Below are 26,438 nucleotides of genomic sequence, written 5' to 3'. Positions count from 1 at the left end.
TGTCTTATTTTCAAACTTATTTCCAAGATATAATAATTTCAGACATGTCTGCTCCTCATTTTTTTCAATATTTTTGAAACCTTGTTAGTATAGCAAAATCATTTGTTCTTAGAGATAACAAATTCTGTTTATTAATTAATTCATAAATTATCTTGGTATGTCCCACTTCCCTTGGATCCCCAACTCATAAGAAGAGACCGTTGAATCCACCAATAAATTCTTTGAATCTATGTATGATTCATGTTACATAGATATATTTTCTATATGACTTATTCATATAAAGAATACACTTTCTTATCTCCCATACAGAAGAGTACCATTGCTATATATATTTCAATATTTATTTCATATTTCTTTTTTTTCCTTCATATTTCCCCTTGGATCCCCAAATAAACTGGATCCTTGGATCCATCACTTATTTCTATGGAGCTATTTAACTCATTCATGTTAAGCTTAAGTTATGTACGTGTACTTGATATCATTTTGTTGAAATCAAAAAATAATTTATATTATCAGATAAAGGTATGTTCCTCTCACTTTCAATCAACAGCCTGAACATAAAACATTTATTCTTGAGACCTGATTAACATATTAAAATCATTTACTTTAAAATAAATATACTTTTAATATCTCAAACTTTTTAATTCATAAAATATTCCCCACTCCCCTTGGATCCCCCTCTCAAAAGATTAGATTCCTGGATCCACCACAAAATTCTCTGGATCTATATGTTTGAATATTTTTTTCTTCAAATTAAATCAATACATATATGATTAGATAAAGTTCTTCTTCCTTTGGATCCACAACTTAATTAAAATTTAATTGATCCCTATTATTTGTTATCAAATTGTAAGCACATGTAATATCTTTGTTTTCAAATATAAGGATATGCAAATGCTGTTTATAAATTAATTAAAAAATTATGTCCCATTCCCCTTGGATCCCCCAGTCAAAAGAATAGACTCTTGGATCTACCACTAAATTCTTTGAATCTATATATATAATTCAAACCTATATATAATATATGACTCATTCATATAAAGGATAAATTTTCTTATCTCCCATACAGAAGAGTTACATAGCTATATTTCAAATTTTCTTTCATGAATATCTATTTCTTTTTTTTAAATTGAGAAATTATTCCCCACTCCCCTTGGATCCCTCATTCAAAAACCTGGATCCTATGATCCATCACTTAATTCTTTGGATCTATATAACTCACTTATATTGAGCTTAAAGTTATGTAACTTTGACATTATGTTTAAAACAAAACTTCATATTATAAGATAAATCTACATTCCTCTCCCTTTCGATAAAGAGTCATGAACATTAGACATGCCTGATGTTCTCAATTATTCATAGGTTTAACATATATATCAAAAATCATTTCCTCTTTAATACAAATTAAATACTTTTAATATCTCAAACTTTTTAATTCATAATATATTTCCCACTCCCCTTGGATCCCCCTCTAAAAAGATAAGACCCTTGGATCCACCACAAAATTCTCTGGATCTATATTTGAATATTTTTTCTTCAAATTAAATCAATACATACATTGTATGTGATTAGAAAAAGTTCCTCTTCCTTTGGATCCACAACTTAAGATTTTTATCCCTAATACCTGTTATTAAATTGTAAACACATGTAATGTACTTTTGATTTTAAATATTATAAGGAAATAAAATTAGAAATTTAAAAAAGGCAGATGAAAGAATTCATTATCATGTACTCTCATTAATTCCAGCATCTACACTTGTTCGTTATGCACTGACAATAACATAAAATTTGAGAGCAGTATAAAAAAAATTAGGTTAACTTAAAAATCACATCTATAAAGCCAACAGCACTGATTCAGTTGTTTCCTTGGAACCAGCACCTAAAGATTAATTTCTGGTTCTGTCAGTGGAGATGTTCATACATGTACAACTTACAAATAATCCTTCCATTTACATCTCCACCTGATAATATTTTATTAATGCTAACTTTCAAACAATTTATATTATTAAAAAAAAAAAAAATAATTAAAATTAAATCTGCTATCAACGACTGGATCACTCCCAATTACCCAGACTGTTCACAAGTATAATCTGATTGTATGATATAGGTTCTCCTTTCATTGTAAAGAATTAACTTCTGTACAAAATTTAAAAATTGTTTGACTTATCGTGTAAAAACAAAGTGTTGATGGATGGACAATGCGATTCTTACAATGTGATTCTAATTGTTTTCCCGCATTCCATGAAAGGCCCTAAATATCACAAAATAATAAGTATACTACTTCAAAGAAATTAAGGCATATTGACTGAATGCAGTTAAGAGGGCTGGGTGGTTGTGGCCATTTTCAGACTATATTGATCTCCTTTAGAATAAGAGCTCCATATAAAGATATACAAAAATGATCAAATTTTAAAACTAAAATGTATGAAATTTTGTTTGCCAAATGATAGTTGACAGCTTAAGATATCATATCTAAAAAAATTAAGTTATAATTATCTGATGGTCAATTTGTCGACCCCCCAGCCTCCTTAAAAAGTATAGCTGCATGTCAGTTGCTTGATTTCTGAATCTTTTGAGGGTTTGAGATAATGAAGATGACAATCATATCTTTAATTCCAAAAATTGTATGTATTAATCAATTTAAAATATCCCTTGTATATTACATTTTTTTTAACTGACCAAACCTCAACAGCAATCTTTGTACATGTACATAAAAAAACCCCATGAAACCCAACACACCTAATGACAGTTGACCTAACTAGTAAACACCATTAATTTCATTGTATTATAGAGATTGCATGTATCTATTGCTATGTATACATGTGTATAGGACCCAGTCCCAAACAAATCCTTTTAAAATTACCCAAAAATCAAGATGAAAATTCACTGACAAGCACTGTGTAATTCATCAGAAATCTAAATTTTTGTATTGTAATACTTAATTTATAAACTGAGATGTGAATATTAAAAATTAGGATAAACTTTCAATCTATTTTTAGAGTCTTTACTTTGCAGTAGAATGTATATAAGCTTATTCAGGATATAACTTTGGGCAATACAGCCCATCAGTTTACAAAAATAACATATATATTAATAACATACATTACAAAATTTAAGACTCTCAGTGAGCCTAAATTGGGGGGTGAAACTTGCAACTTGTACAAGATGTCAATATTTCTCCATTTGTCAACTTTTTGAATCTAAAATTCTAATTGAAATGGTATAGGATTTAATTTGTACTAAAAATTGTCAATTAAATCTTGGTAAAAAATTAGATCAATATGCAGTTCTTAGTTAATGTAGATACCCAGGTATTATAATAGCAATATCCATGCAATCAAGGAAATTGTCTTGCATGTAGCAGAGTGAGCTGTTGAGTTACTTGATATACCTGCAGTCAAACCTAAATGTTATCTCGAACTTGATAGGACCAAATTAAAATCAAACCTAAAAGTATCCAAAGATTTGAGATAACTAAATGTAAAAAACATTAAGAACATGGTTGGGACAGACAGCTTGATCTGACATATCCCTGGTATTCAAGATATTGGTGTTCGAGATATCAAAGACAACTAAATTAGCCATCTAGACCCTGTTTCTTCTCCTTATTTCAATTTACTTTCACCTATTTTTCTTCTTACTCATCAATTATTTTACTAACAGGTTAATTAGAGTTGTTGAGTTAAGCAGTCAATATTTTTTTTAATAACTTAACTTTTGATACAGAATTATAAGGCTTAATCCATGTGCGACATTATGTGTTAGCTAAAGGACACACAAATCTTTCCTTATACATGTTATAGATGGACTTTTCTTTGAAATCATTTTTATATCTATGAAATCATTTGATAAGTATGAAATTTGCTTTTATTTCAGTAGAATAAATTTCGTCAACAACCCTAAGCCTCTTACCAATGAAAATGACAGTGAATGTCACATAAATCACATTGTCTTGCCCCATGTATTGGTATAATTTCACCATGATATTAATTATTGACCATTTAATCATGTTTAATAATCTGCACTATATAACTGCCTTTAGAAATATATTTTTATAGGTAGGCCCCCTACATTACATGTACTGTCAGTAGGAGCAGTCAATTGACCATATGTCTAAAATCATGTCTGATTTGTACATCCTCTCTCTCTCTCTCTTAAACGGGCCCTTGGCTTTCTTTAAAAGTAGAGGAACCCACGCCTGCGTTCGTTTAACGCAACATGTATGTTAAATTGGTCCATGAATAAACTAATTTTATAGTATACATGTAGATATTTTGTATTTTATAAATATTTACATTTAATAGGTTGTGCGTGACAATGTACTACATGTAATGATCATGTACATGTATGTATATCTGTGACTGAGGACCGCGTGTACGGTTCTACATGTAACAGATAAAGTTTGTTTAATAAATGTGTATATACTCACTGATACTTACATCGTGGACACCTGGTGAATGCGCACGCGAAATATATCTTGGAATGGAACAGCTGATCACTGAACAGTCGCCTATGACGGCGTCGAAGTTAGGACTTAGTTCCCTAGTATACCAACCAATAAAAAGTTCTTAATCACATAAATCACAAGTGAGAGCTTCATATTTAATCCACTGAGAAAACACTAAGCAGTCTAAATTTTGCATGCTTAGTCGCCGATCTTGGTAGTCGGTGCACGTGCTTTTAATTGTCCGATTCCCGGGTGCGTTTGATTTAATGCAATTGTAAGATTACATTTTGAATGAACGATTTATGAATATATGTTACTGTAGACTTCATACTATTTGATGACAGTTCCTAAAATACTGACCAGGTCTATAGAATTTATTGTATACTAGAAAACAAAGCTACTTTATGGATATGCCCCTCATTATATGACAATAATATTACATATATTATTTATTTATTATAAATTTATTCATTTTGCTTCTCGACAAGGTATTTTTGGTCGGTAGTGCCCTGAAAATGTTTGGATTCCCCCCTCTTTTCCAAATTAAAATTGCTTCCTTCGGGCATGAATATATGCGCGGATCCAGGAAATATTTGCAGGCACAGATACAATACCGAACTGAGAAATTATTTTGTCAAGCAAACAACTTTCCTTACTATTTCACAAGGGGTCTGTGTTTTCTATAAGGAGGGGGTTTCCAACAGTTTAATTAGACTGGGTTTCAACATTTCCTTAACCCCCCCCCCCTCTTTAGATCTGCGAAGGCAAACTTCATCATATTATTATAAATTTTACGTTCTTGACGTTGTTTTCAGGTAATATTGAACGTGCTGGAATAAGTTTTTTTTTTAAAAGTCAACTCCCCTCCTCACACAATTGTTCTCTTTTTTTGTAAAATGAGATTTCAGTCTTAGACTAATTAAAATTAGCCCTTACGTTGTTTTTTTTTTTTAATTATTTAACATTTTAATTGTTATGCCACAGTCTAATTAAAATTAGCCCGCCCAATACGTTTTTTTTTTATTGTTGTGCCATAACAAAAATTAAAACGGAGAAAACGGAGGGCTATATTTTAATTCGAGTGAATGAGAGTTATGTATGCCTGTCAGGTATCTAATTACTGAATAAGTGGTGAATATGACAATACATTGTGCTTATTATCATATAATTGCAATTAATTGATTAAGGGCATTTTGGGAGTGCATGATCATAAGATCTTTTTTCGGATTCACCCCCTTGTAAACGTATTTCGAATGACGGGAAATATGTACTGGATCCGCCTCTGTTCGGGCACCTGCAACCGCTAGATACAGTAAATCTGTGTGTTTGTACTATGTATATACCACGGTATACAGTTCCAATCGATAACAATAGAGGGTAGTCTGAAGATGTATACACGGTCCAATTCATTACGGCCGAAACACTGAAAAGGGCAATCATGAACTGAAACTCTCATTCCTTCTTTCAAACAGACACTTTCACATGTTTTAATCGGATGAAAAAGCATACAGATATAAAGTAGTATCTACTACTATATTTATATAAATATGAGCAAATTTGAGTGAGACTGATAATTTTGATAAATTAACGGGGGCAAAGGTGCAGTGCTTGTTTAAAATGCAATTGGAATTAGTTGTATTACTATAATACAACCAGGGACCTATATACTAGTATATAAGTCCCTGATACAACACCATAGTCACCATATTGTTACTCAATGCATTTTTTTGTTAACTTTACCACTTCAACCTTTTTATCACCATGATCAGCACAAGCATTACACCGTGTCACATCTGAAAACAATTCCTAACAAATTAATAAAATAATATTCCATCACACAGGAATAAAAATTATGCGATGTGTATATTTTTTACAAATGTGTGTAATTAACAATTGTCGTTGTTACTTAGCGGACATATTAGCTTAACAGCCTGTATGCGACTAACACCTAACTTTTTTTTTTTTTTTTTAACTTTTGACGTTTGGCCTTTGTGCAGTACAATGACCCGATGACCTCAAGACTGACAGTGAAAACACTGATACAAGTTTGTAATCATTATCATTAACTGGAACATTTGTAGATCACCTGGTCCTAACTGCTCAAAGGAGGCCTACCATTTACTCTGAAAACAATACGATTCTACTATAGATATGTTATTTTAAAAACGTTACGTCACTGCATGCCAATTATCTTATTTACTGTGAAAACAATACGATACTACAACTATGTTATTTTAAAAACGTTACGTCACTGCCAATTATCTTATAATGAAGAAAAAATAATTTTACAAAAAAAAAAACAAAAAAACAAAAAAACAAAACCTCTCGCTTTGAAGACATGCAAGTGATCATTGGATTAAAGAAAACCACAAATATCATGCAATTATTTTAATTCTACTGGCTAAAGCTTTAATCATGTTAATGAAATGATTAAGAGAAACCTATAATTAGATGTTGACCCCCCCCCCCCCACTATTATAGTCTTTCGGTTTGGTAAATTTTCATTCAGATGCTGGTTAGCCCCCCCCCCCCCCCCACACACACACACATACTTCTTGCTGTATAAGCCCAAACAATGGCAAATTTTCAGGATTTGAAAAACAAGGTACCAAGAAGTAAGAGGAAGGTCCAGCCCCCCCCCCCCTCAATAGGATTTAGATTTGGGGGGGTAAGTATTTTTGGGAGGCGCCCCTTTTAAAAAGAAACATTAGTACGGATCCGAAGAATATTTACTACCTTTAAAGAAGTAGTTTTGACATGAACAAAAGGACAATGGCCACCATGCCAAGCCCCTTCAGGGCTTGTCTTCTTTTTCACTTCTGGCATGTCTGCTAGCCGTGAAATTTTTTAATCGGGTTAATGTGTCTCTGATATTAAGGAGTTCGTAAAGGTTCTAAAATCAAATATTAACATTACAGAAAAAAGAGCATTTCGATGACAAATATATATATGCTTCGAACTCAGAAAATTTAATCCAACCATTGATAAGCATGGATAATCATTACTAATTATAAATTATGTGTAAGTTTAATCGTTGGTTATTTTTATGTAGTATGACCGTGATTTTCAAAGTCTGAAATTATACAACATAAATTTTGAGTTCACATGTACTCTCTTATTACACAGCCTTCGTTATTTTTGCAATGCTACCATGCACTTGCATGAATACAGGACTACCAATATCAGGGTTGTCCCCAAGAATTAAAATAGCAGGGAACACTGAAGGGGGTCTCGGGTTCCTCCTCTACATGTATATAACAGGGATTTGAATGGGAATGCCAGATTAACCGCGCGGGACATTATGTCTTTAAAGGCGGGGAAATTCCCCGGCTCCCGGGTCTTAGGGACAACCCTGTCAATATTATGTAATGACAGGTATCGATTGGTGTGAAGCCGAATTCTTGAATAAATTCTTGAATATATGTCTTGGTTTCGATATGCCGCTATTAGCCGGTAATTCTATAAAGTGTGAATTCAGCCCTGCGGGTGAATTTTGCAATCGATTTTCAATCAAAGGTGTGAATTGAAAGATCGATAGCATGCAGTATTTTTAATCACTGATTAATTGTACCCCCTATTACATGATTTCCGTGCATTTGCATGGGATGAAATAGTATTTAACGGTTTCAAGAATAAAATACAAATTAATCTACCGAAATGCCAGTATACTTGTACATACCATGTCATATAGTTTGCATATCCCGTACCACAAAAGATTTGTTTTGAATACATTAAATGGATTGGAAACAAATTTATATAACTTCGTAAGTTCCTCTTAACACAACATTTATTAAAGGCAGATGCCCCCTCCCCCCCCCCCCCCCCCAAAAAAAAAAAATAAAAAAAAAAAAAAAAAGAAATCAATGGCTTTATGTATTAATGAATCAGTTTAGCCATATAGTTTAATTTTTCTAGTTAACAAAAGAAATTAATGTAACTTATTATGAATTATTTAATCATGATTGTAAATCATTGTCAATTCTTAACATTTGTAACCCTGACCTTCTTGGAGAGGACTTATATAGGTCATGCCTGATGTCCAATCCAATTATGTAAACTGACTTTACATAATAAAATACTGATTAAATTAATAGTTTAATTTTTCATTCAAAGTTTCTCGAATAAGAATTTTAAACATAGCTAGATTATTTTTTTTTTAAATATGTACAATTTTGTTTAATGTTTGATGTGTTTAGAAATTTGATATTTCTATCATTTACAAACAATTAAATGATTAAATCCAAAGTCTTTTGGAAGTCCGATTTCCTTGTCTCAAAGTTACAAATAAAATTAATGATCCGATTGGGAAGGGGTGGCGGATCACAGTCACGCTTTCGTGAACTGTGACAATGGCTGATTATCGGGTGTAAACAGAGGTGAACATCGATAGCAGATATATACACATTGTAAGTTCATCGATGTGTAGCGGATGTGTTCATATAGGAAAGGACTATACATGCTATAGGGAAAGGGGTGCTTTATGCGATCTAATGCGTTTGCCATGCTGAATTAATTATTTTTTCTTTATTTTCACATTAATTTTAGTCTTCAGGTTTCTTCGAAAGATATAGATGTCTTGAACAAATGTGTTGTAAAAACAATGATTACAAAAGAATTCACTGATTAAGTTTTTGTTTTTGTGTACTTTGGTTTGCTGAAAGAATAAAAATAAGCAAATATAGACCGGAACTATAAAGGGTCCAGTTTTTCTGTTATATATATAGTCACAGTCTACGATAATATGAAATGGTTAGAAAATATCCGAACCCCTTCTATATTGTTATTCTTGCTAATTGCTAATTGTTCTACATGTAATTAGGAGCTCTCGAGGATTCAACCCCGTACAATAAAAGATTCTGAAAGCAAAAATCTATTTAAGAAAGATAATCAAAAAAGGTTGGGGGGGGGGGGTTAACTTTTTTTGGGCTAAATAGCCATGTATGCGGTACGTGCGTGTAAACATGAATAAATCAAGGTAATTAATTGATAGGAAATGATGTTTGTATAGAAAAAATTGGATGTATCATTTATGTCAAATTAACAACATATAACTTATTTTAGGGGGGAAAAGAGGGAAAAGGAGGGACGGAAATATTTCGATCTAACTATAAACGATATAATTGTTTTCTCGAAACTTATTAATTGCAAATAAAACTAAGAAGTAAAATCAGAGCTACGATAAAACTGTGTTATGAACATGTTAATTCAGTTCTTTATTCCGTGGGACTTTATTCCGTGTTATAAGCAAAGTCACCCAAAACATCATCTTAATAGCCCACGCAGCTACTCAATAATCAGATAATTATGTAGCCATGCAAGACCGCCCAGGTTTTCCACTTATAACATTTCAGCATGTAGCTTTCATTGCGTTTTATTTAGCTAATCAGGCAAAAAAAAAAAAAAAAAAAAAAAAAAAAAAAAAAAAACCACAGAGAACGATTTCGCAAGTATCATATTATAAGTAAAAAACGTACTAAATAATTGTCATTATTCTTAATAAAAAAAAAGGTACCAGAAAAAAAAAAACTTTGGATTCCGATTTAAGATTTCTCTGTGTTGTTCATGTTTTAGTCAACACTTGGTCCAAGTCAGAAGAGCGCTTTATGAACAGAATAGAAACATCACCTGTCCGGCTGTCGGCTATCCCTATCGTAGAAGTCTATTGTAACAAGGATTAATTCATGCAAGTTTTAAATCAATCTATTTGATTTAGCATGTGTGAATTACTCCACTAACATCACCAGTTGACCTGTCCATTCTGCTGTCATTACAGACAAGCGACTTTTGTTTACATGTAACTAATGTAAGTTATTGGCATGCTATAAATCCTGGCAAGTTGAATGGGGACCTATATAACTTTATTTAGGCCTGTATATACCTGAATGGAACATGACAAAAAAATATTTGGTTTATTTTTGACACATGTATGTACAATTTGTTGATATTGATATAGTACATTAGGTTGTGAGCATTTTAAATTAAACTGTAAAACACTTTGTTTATTGTACAGTTGCATGATTGACTCTGATCAGTATTTTATGAGGTGAATATTAGGGGAGGGATGTAATTTATATTAGGTTTCTGTCTTACCCGAGGCAAGTTTAATAGATGATCAAGATCCAGAAATTGATGGTGGATCCAAAGGGAATGGGATTCAAGATTTTGAAGATATTTATTGATTATTTATTTTAAATGTAACCTCAAATATCAAGACTTTAAATCAATATGAATATTTTTAATGAGTGACTGGGATCCAAAATATTGGTAGGTGGATCTTGGGATAATTTCTTTTTCTTTAATAATTATGTCTAATTGACTTCAAAGTCATGTGTGAACAAGATCCAAACTTATGAATGGTGGATCCAAGGGGAGTGGACATTAAAAATTTTAAATATATGTGGTGGATCAAAGGATTTTTATATTTTATTTCAGGATATATAACTGTATAGGTTTAGATATAAAACATTTAGCTTACTAGAAATGGAAGACCATGATCCAAACTTATGAGTGGTGGATGTAAGGGGAGTGGGGATGAAAATTTGCCAACAGCTAGAAATGATTAAAAAGAGTTAACTAATTTCTTGACTGTTTCATATGAAACTTTTTTAAACACGTTCCCATGAAATTAAGGAATAGATACACAAATAAATGAAAATATATATTTGTAATAACTACTAACTATTATAGAAAGACAAAGAAGAAAATGATGCATTTAAAAAGACAGTCTTTAGGAATTATCTTAGAGAAAATAAATATTGATATATGGGTTTTTTAACCCCTTGATGAAGAAATGTGGGGAAAAAAACCCCACATTACAATATAAGCAACACATGGGTTAAAAAAACCCCACACTGAATTGTATGGGTAAATTTTCCCCATGGGGAAAATTTTAAACCCCATGGGGTTTTTGTGGGGTTTTTTATGGGGTAATTTTAAGTACATGTTTCCCCATGGGATTTTTATCTTTGCCACTTAATATCTCAAAAACTAGCTAAAAATGTTGGATTTTTTATTTCATAAATCAATTTAAATATAAAAACCCCACCATTTAAAAAAAATCCTAAGATAATAGCTTTAAAGGAAAAGGGTGCGCAAGTTCGGAAAAATGTCCATTCCGAAGTTGTCCGTCCCACTGTTAAATAATCAATAAACTTTGACAGCGAATTACTTGAAGTTTTATGCAATCAAAACTGTTTATAAAATGATTACAAATTTATAAATTACATTATTTCAATAACATTTACCCCCCCCCCCCTTTTAAAAATTTAAAGAATAACTGTCAGATTTTTTGGATTCATGATGTGATCAATCGAGTGGCTTGCGTGATAATTTGCATAAACGCCGAAGGCGTTTAGCATAAAATTATCACGCAAGCCAATCGATTGATCATCATCATGAATCCAAAAAATCTGACAGTTATTCCTTATATTTACATGCTCCTGATTCTGCAAATTCCCGTGCTAATAGCCCCGCTTCTGTCTCTATTTGTCCCGCCCCGCACGTGATTTTTTTTTAACCGTGCCTATCGATGAACCAGTAGATTTATGTAGAAATAAAGTATTTTTACAATTTGTAATTTTATCTCGGACAAAGACATTGGAAATGTAAATATTTGGATATACATGTACATTGGAATTGTCATAAACTTAGTAAACTAATTTTCTTTCCTCTTTGACCAATTCTTGATGTTGCCTTTACAATTCTGTGGTCTACCTAACCTTGGATACATCCGATGTATTTTTCTAACCAGCCGCACCCTAAGCCTATCAAAAATTTTCTGGATCAATCGGCACACCGAGGTGCACAATTCCAGCTAACAATCACCCCCACCCACCCCTCCACTCTAGAATACACTAACAGTTTTGTGTGCAAGCCCGTAGTAGGCCGGGGAAAGGAGACCGGTTCCTTTCTTTTTTACTGCGAATAGTCTTTTGCACATACCAATCCGTCTCTCCTTCTACAGTCCATTTTTATTTTGCTAATGGTACAAGCACATACGTAAATTACAAAGCCATGATGCTGCGAAAAAGGTGAAAATAACGAACAGTGAACTACAGATAATACAAATCTGTGAACAGGGCATAAAACTAGGACCCTTGAAATTCCAGAGATGGAATCGGGTGCCTCGGAAGAGCAGGTAGCCCCCGTCGACCGGTCACACCTGTGACTGTCCATACATAATTAAGTGGATGAGGACAGGTCCGATGAAACTTCATTCATTTACATGAGTAATTTAACCAGGGTGATTTTATTCGCATAAAGTTTATCTAAAGAGATACTTATAACACAAGTACTTTGAGTTTTTGCTATAATACCAGTGTAAGAAATCTAATTTTATATAAGTCTCATACTTAGTTTATCGATAAATCTTGTGCATATCTTATTTTCCTCCCCTTAGTATTTCTATATTTGAAAGGAAAAAAAAAACTCCCAGATGAATACTTTTTTTTTTTACTTTTAATCAATAAATCTAACCATCTGTCATGAAAAATATGATTGTAATGCTTTAAAACACAAATGACGGTAGATAACCAGTATACAAATGCCATCCTCGTTCAATGTCAAGTTTATTGCTGGTACAATGTGGTACAAGAAACTTATAAATATAAATGAAATGCAAATCCATTTATCAAATAAGTTATAAATTAAAACAAAACAAAACAATTCGAAACATACAAAGAAATTTTCAACAGATATAGTTGGTCAAAATTTAAACCTGAAAGACTAACAGGAAAACCGCAAGGCAAATCAGAGCGTTTACATGAACTAGATACTTTATTAATCATGCATTTTGGAGTTTTGGTTTCTTTGAGAGACGTTCAATATTTCCTTTGTTCAAATGTACCCGTGTCTGTCTGCCAGATACAGTGTATACATTTTTCTTTTCAAAATGTATTTAATGCTGATGTGAATTTATGTATAAAGAAGTTTTGGCAACACGTTTAAGATCAATTTTGTGGAACATTTGATCCGTTGAAACTCTCAGAGCATGCCCACTTGTGATTTTGAAACCTAGCCGGAAGTACAAATACCCTAACTTCCTATTAAGTATATCATTTGATGTTGTTTTTGGAACGTCTTTCAGTGACTGTGTGACTTTTGCTTGAGTTTGAAAGCTCTTCAATAGAAAGTAGTCTAAGAGTAACCTAAGAGTCTACAGATCTTTTTTATTACCATATCATATTTGGTTTTGTCCATACATAAAAAAAGATTTTTCTTTACTTTAGTTATGTCGTCCCGAACGAAATCGGGCGAAATAATGTTTTTGCTAGACCTAAAAGTTTGTTGAACTCGCATATGGCTGGAAGAATCTTAATGAAATTTCACAGAAATGATAATCACAAACTCTTGATGATGTGTCATGAAATTTTCAAAATAACCACCGTTTCCATTGAAACACATGAAATATGTATTGTATGTATTTCATTTTTCTCAGTAACTGCTCAGCCAAACCATTTTGAAACTTAAGATCTCCGAGGATTGTGCATTTCATTCTGTCAATGAACGTGTTTTATATCAAGAGAAGGAAAAAAAATGGAATCGGTTGTACAAAATTAGTCGCTATTTCGTGGAAAGAATTAACGAATTAGTTGACTACTAACAGTTCGCTAGGATATCTCCCGGGAAATGAAATACCCTGGTAGTTAATTTCATGTGGTAGTTGTGTATTGACATTGTTCAGGGACGCTGTCTTGCAAAGTAATGTGCTATTTTTTCCCGCTTTTTTCTGCAAGTTTTTGTTTCGCTTGTTCTTTATAAAAATGTTGATTTGACTTTTAATTTAGATAGTGAAACATTAATTTATCTTAAATAAAAAATGTACCTTAAGGGAGCTCTAAACACTGCTCACCAAAGAGTTCTAATTCTATGGTAGTTTTATGTAGAAAGAGTGATCTGCCCTTTGAAGTAAAAATAATGAACACAATTTGAAATAGAGTGTTTTTAACATCATATTAGTCAAGGATAAAGTAATTGAAAAAGTTATTTGCATGTATTTTCCCAATGTTAGTAAACAAAAGTGATTTTCGTTCTCTATTGCTTCATTGTATTTGAACATTTTTTTTCTGTAGAAATATGTCAGGAAATTAATCTTGAAAATGAAATACATGTATAAAGTTGATATGTAAATCTTTACATGATACAATTTTCTCAAAGTTCAAAAACATTTTTTCAGTGTTTAGAGCTTCCTTTAATATTTTTTATGTTTTTTGCCGAACCGAAAGAAAAACTATTCCGCATCATGAACATTGTACATGTAATATACTTGGAGCGGACAGAGACATGCAGACAGACAACAGATAATTATTGCACCATATCTTCACAAATTTAATCCCTATATAGACTGTCTGTATAGCAAAAAATATTGATTTTGAAGAATGTTCTTTTGTTTTCCATCCATCTGTTATCAAAGCATGTACAATTATATTACAAGTAGAATTTATGCCTTAAGTTTATATTACCATTGAAAATGAGCAGTATTGTGAATCTAGACCCTCTAAATTATGAAAAAAATAAATAAAATAAAAGCACTCTGTCCAGAATGATGCTGATATACAAGCCAAACGAACGTAAGATTTAATATAAAAAAAATAATAAAACAAATTATAGACAGCAAACAGTAAATTAAAAAAATAAAAACAAACAATATACAGAGGCCACTTGTTCCTATTAATAATATAATTTGTTGTAATCAGCACGTGTGTATAAACATTGTTATTGTGCAGATGAACAAACATACTACAAAATAAAATAAAATAACTTTGCCAGTTTGAGGAGCAACTCGGTAAATGCCTTATTGCTCAAAAAAAAACCCACACACAATCATCACGTGAGACCAAAACTATATAAGAAACGCAACACTTCACACAAACAGGCTCACGCACGCGCATTCACTCCCAACTCAGTCACTACAACACCTAAATAAACAACTATTCCATTAAGTTAAACCTATAGAAATAAATAATAACAATGTCCTAACAAGGTATAGACCAATTAGATGCACACATATCCTTGTGAATGAGTTTGTACAAATGGAGCAGCAGGAGTTACTTTCCGTGGTATTTGAATAGAGGGCAGCACTGAAGTTGTGTCGTGACGGAAAATGACGAAGACATTTTGCATTATTTTCGTCTGTTAAATAACACTGTTTGTAACATTGCTCCGAAAGACTTGGCACCATATCCGATGATGGATCTACAGAGAAAAAAATGTATTACTTTTAAAAAATAATAATTGACAAATTCTGTAGAAAATACTGAGTAACTATCAAAATTCAAAACAGTTTACATTTGTACAAAACAATCGAACACTCTGGCAAATTCAAATCATTAAGCAAAACTACCACAGAAGATCGATCCTGTCGGACTGTTCAAACCATGTACTGTATTACAAGACATACAGCCAAAACTTTAAATATGTGCGATTCTATTTACATGTACCAAGCAAACTAAGGTTAAAAAATCAGATAGAAAAAGTACAGCGAGGACAAATTGACAGAGAAAAAGCAGCTTCGACTACTAGTATAAAGAATACTAAAAGTGTATTATATTATTATTTAATGGATGAAAACCGAGAATCCTGGTTTATTCGGGTGAGAATTCTGGGTTTATTTGGCAGCGGGTTCCTGGGTATATCTGGAATGAAAATTCTGCCAGTGGGTATCTACGGGATTAGAATCCAAGGTGTTTAGGATTAGGAGTCAGGGTTTACTTTGGATTAGAATTCAGGGTATGATGAAGAGACATGTAAGATTTTTGGGATTCCAGTATTGAAATGAAATAAGTCATAAAATGATTTATACTAGAGCACTTTATACATAAGAACCCTCTATACACTGCACCAAAGAGTTCCGATTTTTTATTCAGTTAGAGTAATCTACCCTTTGATCTAAAGAATTACTCAATCTGTAATCAATTCAAGCATTGTTCACATTTTATTAGGCAAAGATGAAAAGATTGAACACTTTATTTGCATGTAAATTCCCCAATTTTAAAAGTGAATTAATGACTTTTGTTCATATACAATTCATTGTCTGTGAACATTTTTTTTTTCTGGGGGTAAATTTATACTAGGTAACCTTGGTTGAAAACCAAATAGATAAGTTCATTATTAACACTTTATGAAAGATAAATTTCTCAACGTCAGAATTATTTTTTTTTTAAATTTTTTTTAAGGTATAGATGTCTTTAATATCATTTCTCACTTGATTTAACCATGCTAGCTGTTCCATGGCCAGCCCGCTGGATCGATCACGAGTTGGTAGTGCGTACAGACAGTTACCCACCTTTGCATATAAAACTAGGTTCCCCTGCATAGGTTGACTCGGTCAGAGGCTTGAGAAATGGACACTGTTTTTCTACTCCTGAGCAGAAATCATCACAGGGAGGTAATGAGGAGGGAGAGAGCCGATTATACACGGGAATATTTTGTGAGCACAACCAGAACTTGTAAGCCTCCTGAAATCAGATAGAAAAAAATATTCATTGAAAAAAAAGGACAGATTGCTGGTTTACAAAAATTAGGAATAAAACAGCATAGAAATGCGTCACTTTTATAGCCCCCCCCCCCATTTTTGTTCTCCTTTATTTATTTATTTTTTTTTTTGGCGGAGGGGGGTACACTTATAACATAATGACCCGAGTGAACAAATTTTTATCTGAACAAGCTCTGATTTTTTTCCCTTTAAGGAGAGATGATACTTTCATTTTTAAATCACAAAAATAACAACCACATTTATGATTATATCAGTAAAACGAGTGTTTAAAGTGTCATTTTTCTTTTATAGTTTCTCAGTAATAACCTAATAAGTGGTAAATTTTTTTATAGCTTTAAAAGGGTGCATGCAAAAGTTAGAAATCTAATATCACAGAAAGCTTACAATTTCTTAATATTTTAGAGATCGATTTGATATATGCATCATTTATCACCAAAAGCAAGTACAAAAATGATACCTATATCCATTCATCCATTTTTGGTTTGTATTACGTGCCCTTAAATCATTCCTCAAACTTAAAAGGCAATTATTTTCAGAAAACCTAGAATCAATTGGATATTTTGTAGTCTTATAGATGATCTGAAGGACATTTTCCCTAAAATTTGCAGACTAAAGTAAAACTTGAAATTCTTAGAAAATGCAGGCTTCATAAGGAAGCTGTTAGAAAAAGTTTACACTGCAAAACATCTTAGTGTAGGTATCGGTACCCTTTTTTTCTAACAGATAATCCATGGACTTTTATCTGACCTTATCCTTTTCCTGAACGTCATAATTTGAAGAATTAAACTGAATATTTACTTCTATTTTAATTGTTATACTCATAAAAGAAAGTTTGCATATCGATTTGACGACAGACAGCTGACTTGTTCTAAGAGGAATTTTACAGATTTATATCTTATGTACTGCTTAAAACTTAACAGCTGGTTTCAGGGCCAAATTTTTAATTAGCTTCGCTATCTTCTGAGGATGCTTGCACTTTTATTTGTTTCCGGGTTTTTTTTTTTCAGAAAAAAATTACTTCATTTGTAAGAGTTAAATTCCTATTTCTTGTAAGAACATGGACACCTGGCCGACCTCATCATTGATCAGATTCCATATTTTGTCACTTAAAAACGAAGGTGTTTTAAATGGCCCTATATACTAGTATACATGTGCATAATGTCTTTTACAAATTTACAAATTCAATTGTTAATAAGTACATGACTAATTATAGTTTGTCTTGTACTCATTAACAATTGAAAATTGTAAATTAGTGAAAGACAGTAATGTACCTCATACGTTTTCACACCAATTACATGTACAGTCTGGACGTTTGTGTGCACAAGCAAATCGTCCGGATTAATGAAGCGTCCGGATTACTGAAACACAAATTTCGTCCGGAAGTTGAAGCGTATGGATTATTGGTGTCCGGATTAACGAAGCTCCACTGTTTAAATTTCACCTCAGTGGTAAGCTTCGTCCTTCATGTGAACAGACTTGAAGTCCCTCATCCTCGGATGTTTGCTGAGAAAGGTTTTCATTTTTAAGAAGTCACTAAAATGATCTCGTTTTCAGAACGACAATTGTTTTCGCAAAAGGTGTGATCAAGAGTTACTAAAGAGATTTTCCTAATAAAAGGAACAAAAACAGTTATTAAACCCACATGGGCGGGGTTAAGGGCAACAGGCACCGCTGTGTTATCACAGGCATGTTCGGGGAAATCGGAAAATATGAGAACAGATTTAATAATGATAATTTCACGCAGATATATTACTTCATTGATTTTCAGCGATCCACAGGCATCGACCTGTCCATGTGGACAAACTCCTAATGTAGACTTTACAATATAGGCCTTCAGATTTAAGTTCGGTCAAATCTGAATTCAGTACAAAGATTCGTCATAAAAAAAGAACCATTTAAGATGAATATTTACTTCAAATAAGATATCATTATAAGTGGGTTAAATACAGTATTATTTAGCAAAAAGATTGAAAGCTTGCAGCTACATGTCTATAAGAAAAGTATAGAGACTAAAAATTGTGAACCAGGAGGAGAACAAAAGAAGGCTCAGTCATTGACGACTTTCGGTAAAGCCAGGCGCGGATTCAGACGGGGAAGGGGGGTCTCGGCAAGCGTACCCCTCTAAAACAAAACAAACAAGAGGCCCATGGGCCACAACGCTCACCTGAGTAACGTTGGCTCTGCTGTTCTTCACTAGATTTTCCGATTGTAATGCGTATTGTGGCCCCACCCTATCCCCGGGGGTCATGATTTGAATAATTTAGAATCTTCACTACCCCAGGATGCTTCCTTGTAAGTCTAAGCTTTTCTGGCCCAGTGGTTCTTGAGAAGAAGATTTTTCCGATATATTTCAATGTAAAACTTTGATTCCCCATTGTGGCTCCACCCAATCCACAGGGGTCATGATTTGAACAATTTAGAATCTACACTACCCTAGGATGCTTCCATGCATGTAAGTTTCAGCTTTTCTGGCTCAGTGGTTCTTGAGAAGAAGATTTTTTAATGGCCCCACCCTATTTTTGTCTTTTCCTGATTATATCCCCTTGTAAGAGGGCTTGGCACTTCAGTTTAACAATTTAAACTCCCCTTCACCCAAGAATGCTTTGTACCAATTTTTGTCAAAATTGGCCCAGTGGTTCTTGAGAAGAAGTTGAAAATGTGAAAAGTTTACAGACGGACGGACGGACAACAGGTGATCAGAAAAGCTCACTTGAGCTTTCAGCTCAGGTGAGCTAAAATTAGATATTGTTTACACTGGCATACATCGATGTAATACTGGTAAAATATCAGTCATTTATGTGTCAAATAAGGTTCTCTAATTGCTGATTCCCAGGAGCTTACGGGGGCTTCGCCCGCAAGGCCCTAAGTCTAACACTGTTCTTGACCCAATGGGGACGTCGGTGGTACCGAGACCCCTCGCAATCTAATAGTGCCTCCTTTAATGCAAAATCCTGGATCCGGTCTGATAGGGCAGCTTATTTATGATAGTCATGTAATGAAGGGCACTTCATTAAGGAGGCTGTGTTGTCAAAAAATTATCCACAAATTACCCAACAGAGCAATCTGAACAATATGATTTTTCTAGCCAGAGACTACTACTTGCATGCATCTAGTAAAGAAATATTAAATGGTCGCCCGCGTGGCGCTGTGGTTAGAGCGTTACCGTTTGCTCTAGAGTCGTGGAGTTAGGAGTTCCAAAATTCCACTGCGGGACGCGGAGACCGGTTCCCGTGTCGAAGTAGGTGCTGGCACGAAAAAGATGCCTCACTGCTTAAAGGCAGTAAGGTCTAAATTTACAGCCCTCCACTGGCAAGTGGTGGCGTCTCAATATGAGTGAAAATTTGTCGAAAGGAGTTAAACAAACAAATTATATTAAATGCCATTTACTATATATAATTTTATACAGAGCTCTTCTTTTCCATTAAATAGTCTAAAAATGACCATGACCATCCAGCTTTTTACCCATTAAACACAAAGGAGATGGCATGGGTGAACATGACGAGCGATAAGCCTATAGTGTGACAAACATGAAGATGAAAAATTAAATTTCAATTATATCAAAATTTTCCTTGATATTTCGTCTAACATTAAAATATACTTTATGTAAAATATCTACAATTTGCAAAAATCCCTCAAAGATTGAAATTATTTGCCTGTGAAATATTAGACACACACTAAAGCGGGCAAAAAAGGGCCTTTTCGCATACTATAGCACTATTTTTCGATATGAGTGGTTCTTCGCTCCACCTTTTTGAAAGTTAATCCTCAAAGTTTGCATAAAAATATACATTTTTTGGTTACCAAAAATATGGAGCAATGACCCACTATACCTTAAAAATATACTTTTATGACATAACATTCGCTTCTTTTCGAGAGATACTTGAAGTCCATTAAGGACCCTCTATACACTAGAGGAAAATATTTTTTGGACATTGAGAAAAGTATAGTGTGTAAAGGTGTAAGTATTGAGCTTATCTATCGCATTTTCAACATAGGGTGCCTTGCATTTACCCCCAGGAAAAATGTTCAAAGACAATGAAGTACTGATGAACATAAATCACTGTTGTTTACATAAGTGGGCAAAATACCTGCAAATGAAGTGTTCTATCTATTCATCTTGGCCTATAAAAGTGTTATGAATGCTTGATTTGATCACAAATTAAGTAATAAATTGTACATTTCAATTTATCTTATTCTTGATCAAAGGGCAGCTCACTCTATTTGCATAAAAATACCACAAAATCAGAACTCTTTAGTATGCAGTGTATAGAGGGCTCTTAAGTCAAGGTTCATATCACAAACATGATTTAAATGCCACTCTTCGTCAGGACTTGTGTAGTCTAGTGGTTAGCGTGCTAGTCTCGAAAGAAAATGATACTCAGGATTTTTATTGCTAGGGTTCGAACCCCACGAATACCACATTAATTTTTTTAATAAAAGAATAAATTTTGCCGAGAAAATTTTCCTTAGAAAAGTTTTGTTTATCACAATTTCATAAATTTCAATAATGAGAACTTTATTCTAAATATTAAATTCACAAACTGAACATTATTTTTAATTTCTGAAGCTATAGGCTTTCTGCACGCTATGTTCGCCCATCTCCTTTAGATGAAAAACAAGATTTCTATCGCCCTAATTTTCTTGGACTTCTTTCAAACATGAATATCAGCACTATAGGAATACCGCCATATAACTATTCACACTGTTGCATCAGATGTATAGAGATCCTTTGAGAGATTACTTTGTATTTAACCTAAAGAATATGAAAGAATATCTGGGATCTCGTGTAATGTGTACTTTTTCTCATTTACGTAGGATTATTATACCCACCCACCTCCCTCACACTTACACAAAGTTTTCGTATGACCATGGGGGAGGGGGAGGGGGGTGTCATGACGTTAAATCAAGGTCATTTTGGCAGTCCAAGGTCACTAGTACTTTTAGAAAATAAATGTATAATTCCATATCCTGGCCATATCTTGCTAGTAGTTCTGGAGCCTCATCCATAACACAAAGATTTCACACGACCTGAGACGTTAGGACTTTGATCCAAGTTAATTTGAGCAAGTTCAATTTGACAAGTATCCATATCTTTTTGATAACGAAATATCAGATGAAAGACTTTAAAAAATTGCAGCATATGGTAATTTTTTTATGAGCTCGTTCACAGTACAGTTACCTGTAGTTCATTCACTAACAGAAAATAGTTTATGATGGAATTTCCTTGAATGTTATTTTTGTTCTTTCTCATTGAGACATCTATACAAAGAGTTCAGATGCTAGTAAACACGAGCCTTAAGCTTGAAAATATATAAGCAGGAAAGGGTAGGGCGGTGTTCTCGAAAGCTAAAAATCTTGGAATACAATGAGGGTATTAGGAGGTTCCTTTTGATGCTTTGCCAATAAAGGTCTTTATGAGGCGCCTATTCGAATAGGTGATATCACCTATTCGTGCTGAATAGGTGTTATCACCTATTCGAATAAGTGATATCACCTATTCGAATAGGTGATATCACCTATTCAATTTGAAATTAGTGATATCATCAATTCGAATAAGTGATATCATCTATCTGCATTTCTTACAACAAGAATTAATGAATTCAATGCTCCTTTCCTCAAGACTATCTAGAATTCCATTGGAACCAAGCAAATTCGGGCTGTCCGGTTTTCCCCTGTATTTTAGTCCGAGACATTTTAAATACCTTATGTTATAGATCCCTGTTAAGTTAAATAAATTTAATAAATTATACCCAGCTGGGGTACAACAGAGTGGCATACCTTTTCTCTTTATTATGTGAAGGGGGGCATTTTCCATATGGAACAGTTAATATGCGTTTTTCACGATTTTTCCTATAGTATACATGATAGATGAGTGTAATAAATAAAACTTGTGAGCAAAACATACAACAAGTTCCGGGTGCTTAAAACTAAATGCGAAGCTGTAATTCATTGTCTCCAAGAACACTAAGTTATAAAACGAAAGTGAAAGTAAATAAGACTTAAAGACTATAGTCTTGGGAGCAGTTGTTATTTCATAAATAATTTAAATAAGTGATATTACCTATTCGAATAAGTGATATCTCAAAAATGATTAGGTGATATCATCTATTCGAATAGGTGATATCACCTATTTGAATTGGTGATATCACCTATTTAATTTGAATAGATGATATCACCTATTCGAATAAGTGATATCACCTATTCAAAAGGAATAGGTGATATCACCTATTTGAATAGATGATATCACCTATTCGAATAAGTGATATCACCTATTCGAATAGGTGATATCACCAATTCAAATCAAATAGGTGATATCACTTATTTGAAAAGGTGATATCACCTTTTCAAATAGGTGATATCACCTATTCAGAAACTGAATAGGTGATATCACTTATTCGAATAGTTGATATCACCAATTGAATAGGAGATACCACCTATTTGAATAGGTGATATCACTTTTTGGCTGTAAATAGCAAAACAGCGCCTCATAGGTCTTACTTAAAAACGATACAGTTGCAAAACCAACTGTGGAAAACCTAAGAAGCTATTTAAAATTCGCTCCATAATGGTACTTGTTAACTCGTCATATATGTAGGCCCCTATTAAAATAGTACGCTTGGAGCAAAAGTCCCCCCCCCCCCCCTTACACATGAATACATTGGCAATATATCGTGATGACAAGCAACCTCTGTGAATGACAGGTTTGTTACAGATCACGGAATTATAACAATCCATTACATCTGTCATTAACAGCTGTGTTACTGCAGGAAATCGACGGGTTTGCATGCATTGCAATGCATCTTTTAATATATACTTTTTACACTATAATCTCTTTGGTTTTCTTCTGGTAAATTTTATTTTAAAGAAAGAATGAATAACTATAATTATTATTATTTTTCGGGTTGGGGGGGGGGATCTTCAAAATTATGAAAGTGCTTAGATTAATATTTGTATATAAACTGTGGCATACACGCACAAGCTTAAGCAACTGCTAATTCTAGTAGTCATGAATAGGTGATTTCTAGCTAGAACCCCTGGTTTACAAATGGCCATACAAACTACTTAAATCATTTTCTAGCTGATGTACAATCTATGCCAGCTCTCCAATCACGAAAGGCATTCTTATGACTTGGAAATACTTGTTCAATGTGCAATCTCTTCCCATAACTGAGGTTAAAAATTCTTAATACCTGTATTTCTAGTAGTCATATGCAATAAATCTAATATTTATTTTGCTCAAATACAAGCACTCTTCATGCAGGAAGCAAATACATTCACATTTGAATAAAATGGTTTACTGGCAATGGAATTTTAATTAGTCAATGTACTTTAAATGAAGAGAAAACCACAAGATTTCAAAATTCATTTGCAAAGTAGATAGAATCATACAAATTTTTGCCTACATTCTATTAAATTCATAAATTATCTTTCTTTAAATTTGTATACAGTGTTAGCCCCAGTTTTCGCAGAAAGCCATTTCCCCTCTTATACCTCTCTGTTTTTATTAGACTTTGCATGTGATCTACGACGGATCATTATGCTGCGTCTCACATGTGGCTTATTAATTGGTTATTGCTAACCGGAAACGTTTACGATTGGCAAAATGTGAATTATGAGAGGGACTGATTGGCCGATCGTGACGCCTATAATTATCGGATAGTGTATGCATCATTCTGTGAATTCTGAGAATACTGTAACATGTAGGAAAATCCATAAATCAAATTACGTACCAAAATTAATTTAAAACACAAACACAGTTACAAAACATCAGGGAATAGTTTTACAAAAGGATATTTGACTAAGAATACAGATCTCAGTTGTGCATTTAAAAATCACATTGTTTTTTACTGCAAGTGTCATTTATTAGTGTACAGTAATGTACAATTTAAGCGAATCAATTTTTCCACATTATTATACACAGTCATGTAATTATTAACAAGAGGCCCACGGGCCTTAACGGTCACCTGAGTTATACAGCTCTGTTAAATATCATACATGAATAATCAAAGGGAAAAAACTTCTCAAAGTAGAGTAAAAATCCCTCTGCATATTTAAAAGACCATGCCCAAACCCAAGAACCCAAAACCCAGTGGTTATGAATTTCACAAATTTGGTAAAAACATCTTTGCTTACATGTATTACAACTTTGTACTTAATAAGCCTGCTAGATACCCAGGAGCAGAGAATATTCTTTTAAAATGCATTTTCATTACATGATCAAGACATTTTCATTACATGGTCGAGAGAGCCCTGTCCTAACACCTGAACCTCTGTCTCAGGGGCAATAGGTCACCGGTGTGATTCAGGTAACCTAGAAAGGTACTAAAAAATTTGCAAGATAATAGGATAAACCTCCAGTATTCTCTCGATCTCTTTTTTGTCTTAGCTTTTCAAAAGAGCTTCTTGTTAATTAATACAATTTTAATTGCATAGGGGCATTCAGATATTCATTTTGGTAAAAATACGATAAAAAAAAAGTTCACATTTTTTCCTCAGTTATCATTCTTTTTCAAAAATGGGAAAAAAATATCAATGAAGTTGTAAAATTTTCCTATTTAATCAGACACAAAAAGGCTCGTTTTCAAAAGTTGGTCTTGATCATGGAATTAACTTTCGCTCGAACAATTAAATTCCCACTGTACATTCATAAATCTTTGTCTCTAGAAGAATCAGGTTTTTTTTCTGTCAGAATTCCCAGGGATGTGACAGCCAATCAGGGACCAGAGACACGGGTTTTTACTGTACATAAACCTGGTCGATGGTTTGGCGAAGAACAGCTAGGGGAAGTCAGGTCCGCAAAGAATGCATTTATAATGTAAGAATTTAATTTACGAAACATTTCATCGAAAGGCCGCTACGAAATCAATGAAATAACATTAACCAAGTTACACAACATTCTACTTTGCTTAAATCCTGAAGCATATGTAAACCATGGCATAACACTCCCTATGTATTTACATAAACTGTAGACAAATTCACATCCATCGCCATTGTTTATCGGAGTCCACGGATTATAAAATGTAATACAACGTGAACAATTTCTCCGATCTTTGGCTTAATTTACATTCATATAATGCGATGAATGAAAACCTCTGGGGAAATCCGAATGTTTTTTGACAGTCTTCATATTGATCAATTACAAAAATTGTGTTCACATCAAGGCTTACAGGAAAAAATTCAAGGAATATATTATGTCCATCTGGGAGCTTATTGCTAGATCGGAACTTGATAACCTCCAGATAAGTTTGGTACGGATAGTAAATATTGATTGAAACATTGATTCTCAACAAAAAAAATCTTGATGACATTTAGCTTGTTTGATTAATATTCAACTTTTTTTGGCAAAGAAAACTATAACTATAAAGTACATCATACACAATATACTAATCAATTTAAGATTACTAGCAATCGACAAAGATGATTTTTGAGACGCCCCCTGCCCCCGCCAGATTTCTTGATAACATCCGGAGGGGAGCGTTCTGTCAAGCACGCCGAGAA

The 26,438-nt window shown here is 33.3% G+C and overlaps 1 protein-coding gene across 1 annotated transcript in view; it reads right to left on the bottom strand.

The window, feature by feature from the left end:
• Positions 1–14,760: 14,760 nt before the first annotated feature.
• LOC133174662 (NALCN channel auxiliary factor 2-like) overlaps positions 14,761–26,438 on the bottom strand; it is a 37,923-nt gene continuing 26,245 nt past the window's right edge. Inside the window, exons 2-3 of the mRNA XM_061309752.1 lie at positions 16,731–16,902; positions 14,761–15,640 (exon numbers count right to left, since the gene is read on the bottom strand). Coding sequence (XP_061165736.1) covers positions 15,384–15,640; positions 16,731–16,902 — 429 coding nt within the window. The 3' untranslated portion in view covers positions 14,761–15,383. The remainder of the gene's footprint in view (positions 15,641–16,730; positions 16,903–26,438) is intronic.

This window comes from Saccostrea echinata, unplaced genomic scaffold (genome assembly GCF_033153115.1).
Source record: "Saccostrea echinata isolate AGI-Se365-2 ecotype Australia unplaced genomic scaffold, CSIRO_AGI_Sech_v1 ptg000058l, whole genome shotgun sequence".
Lineage (NCBI taxonomy): Eukaryota > Metazoa > Mollusca > Bivalvia > Ostreida > Ostreidae > Saccostrea > Saccostrea echinata.
This window is presented reverse-complemented; position numbering and strand designations above follow the sequence as displayed.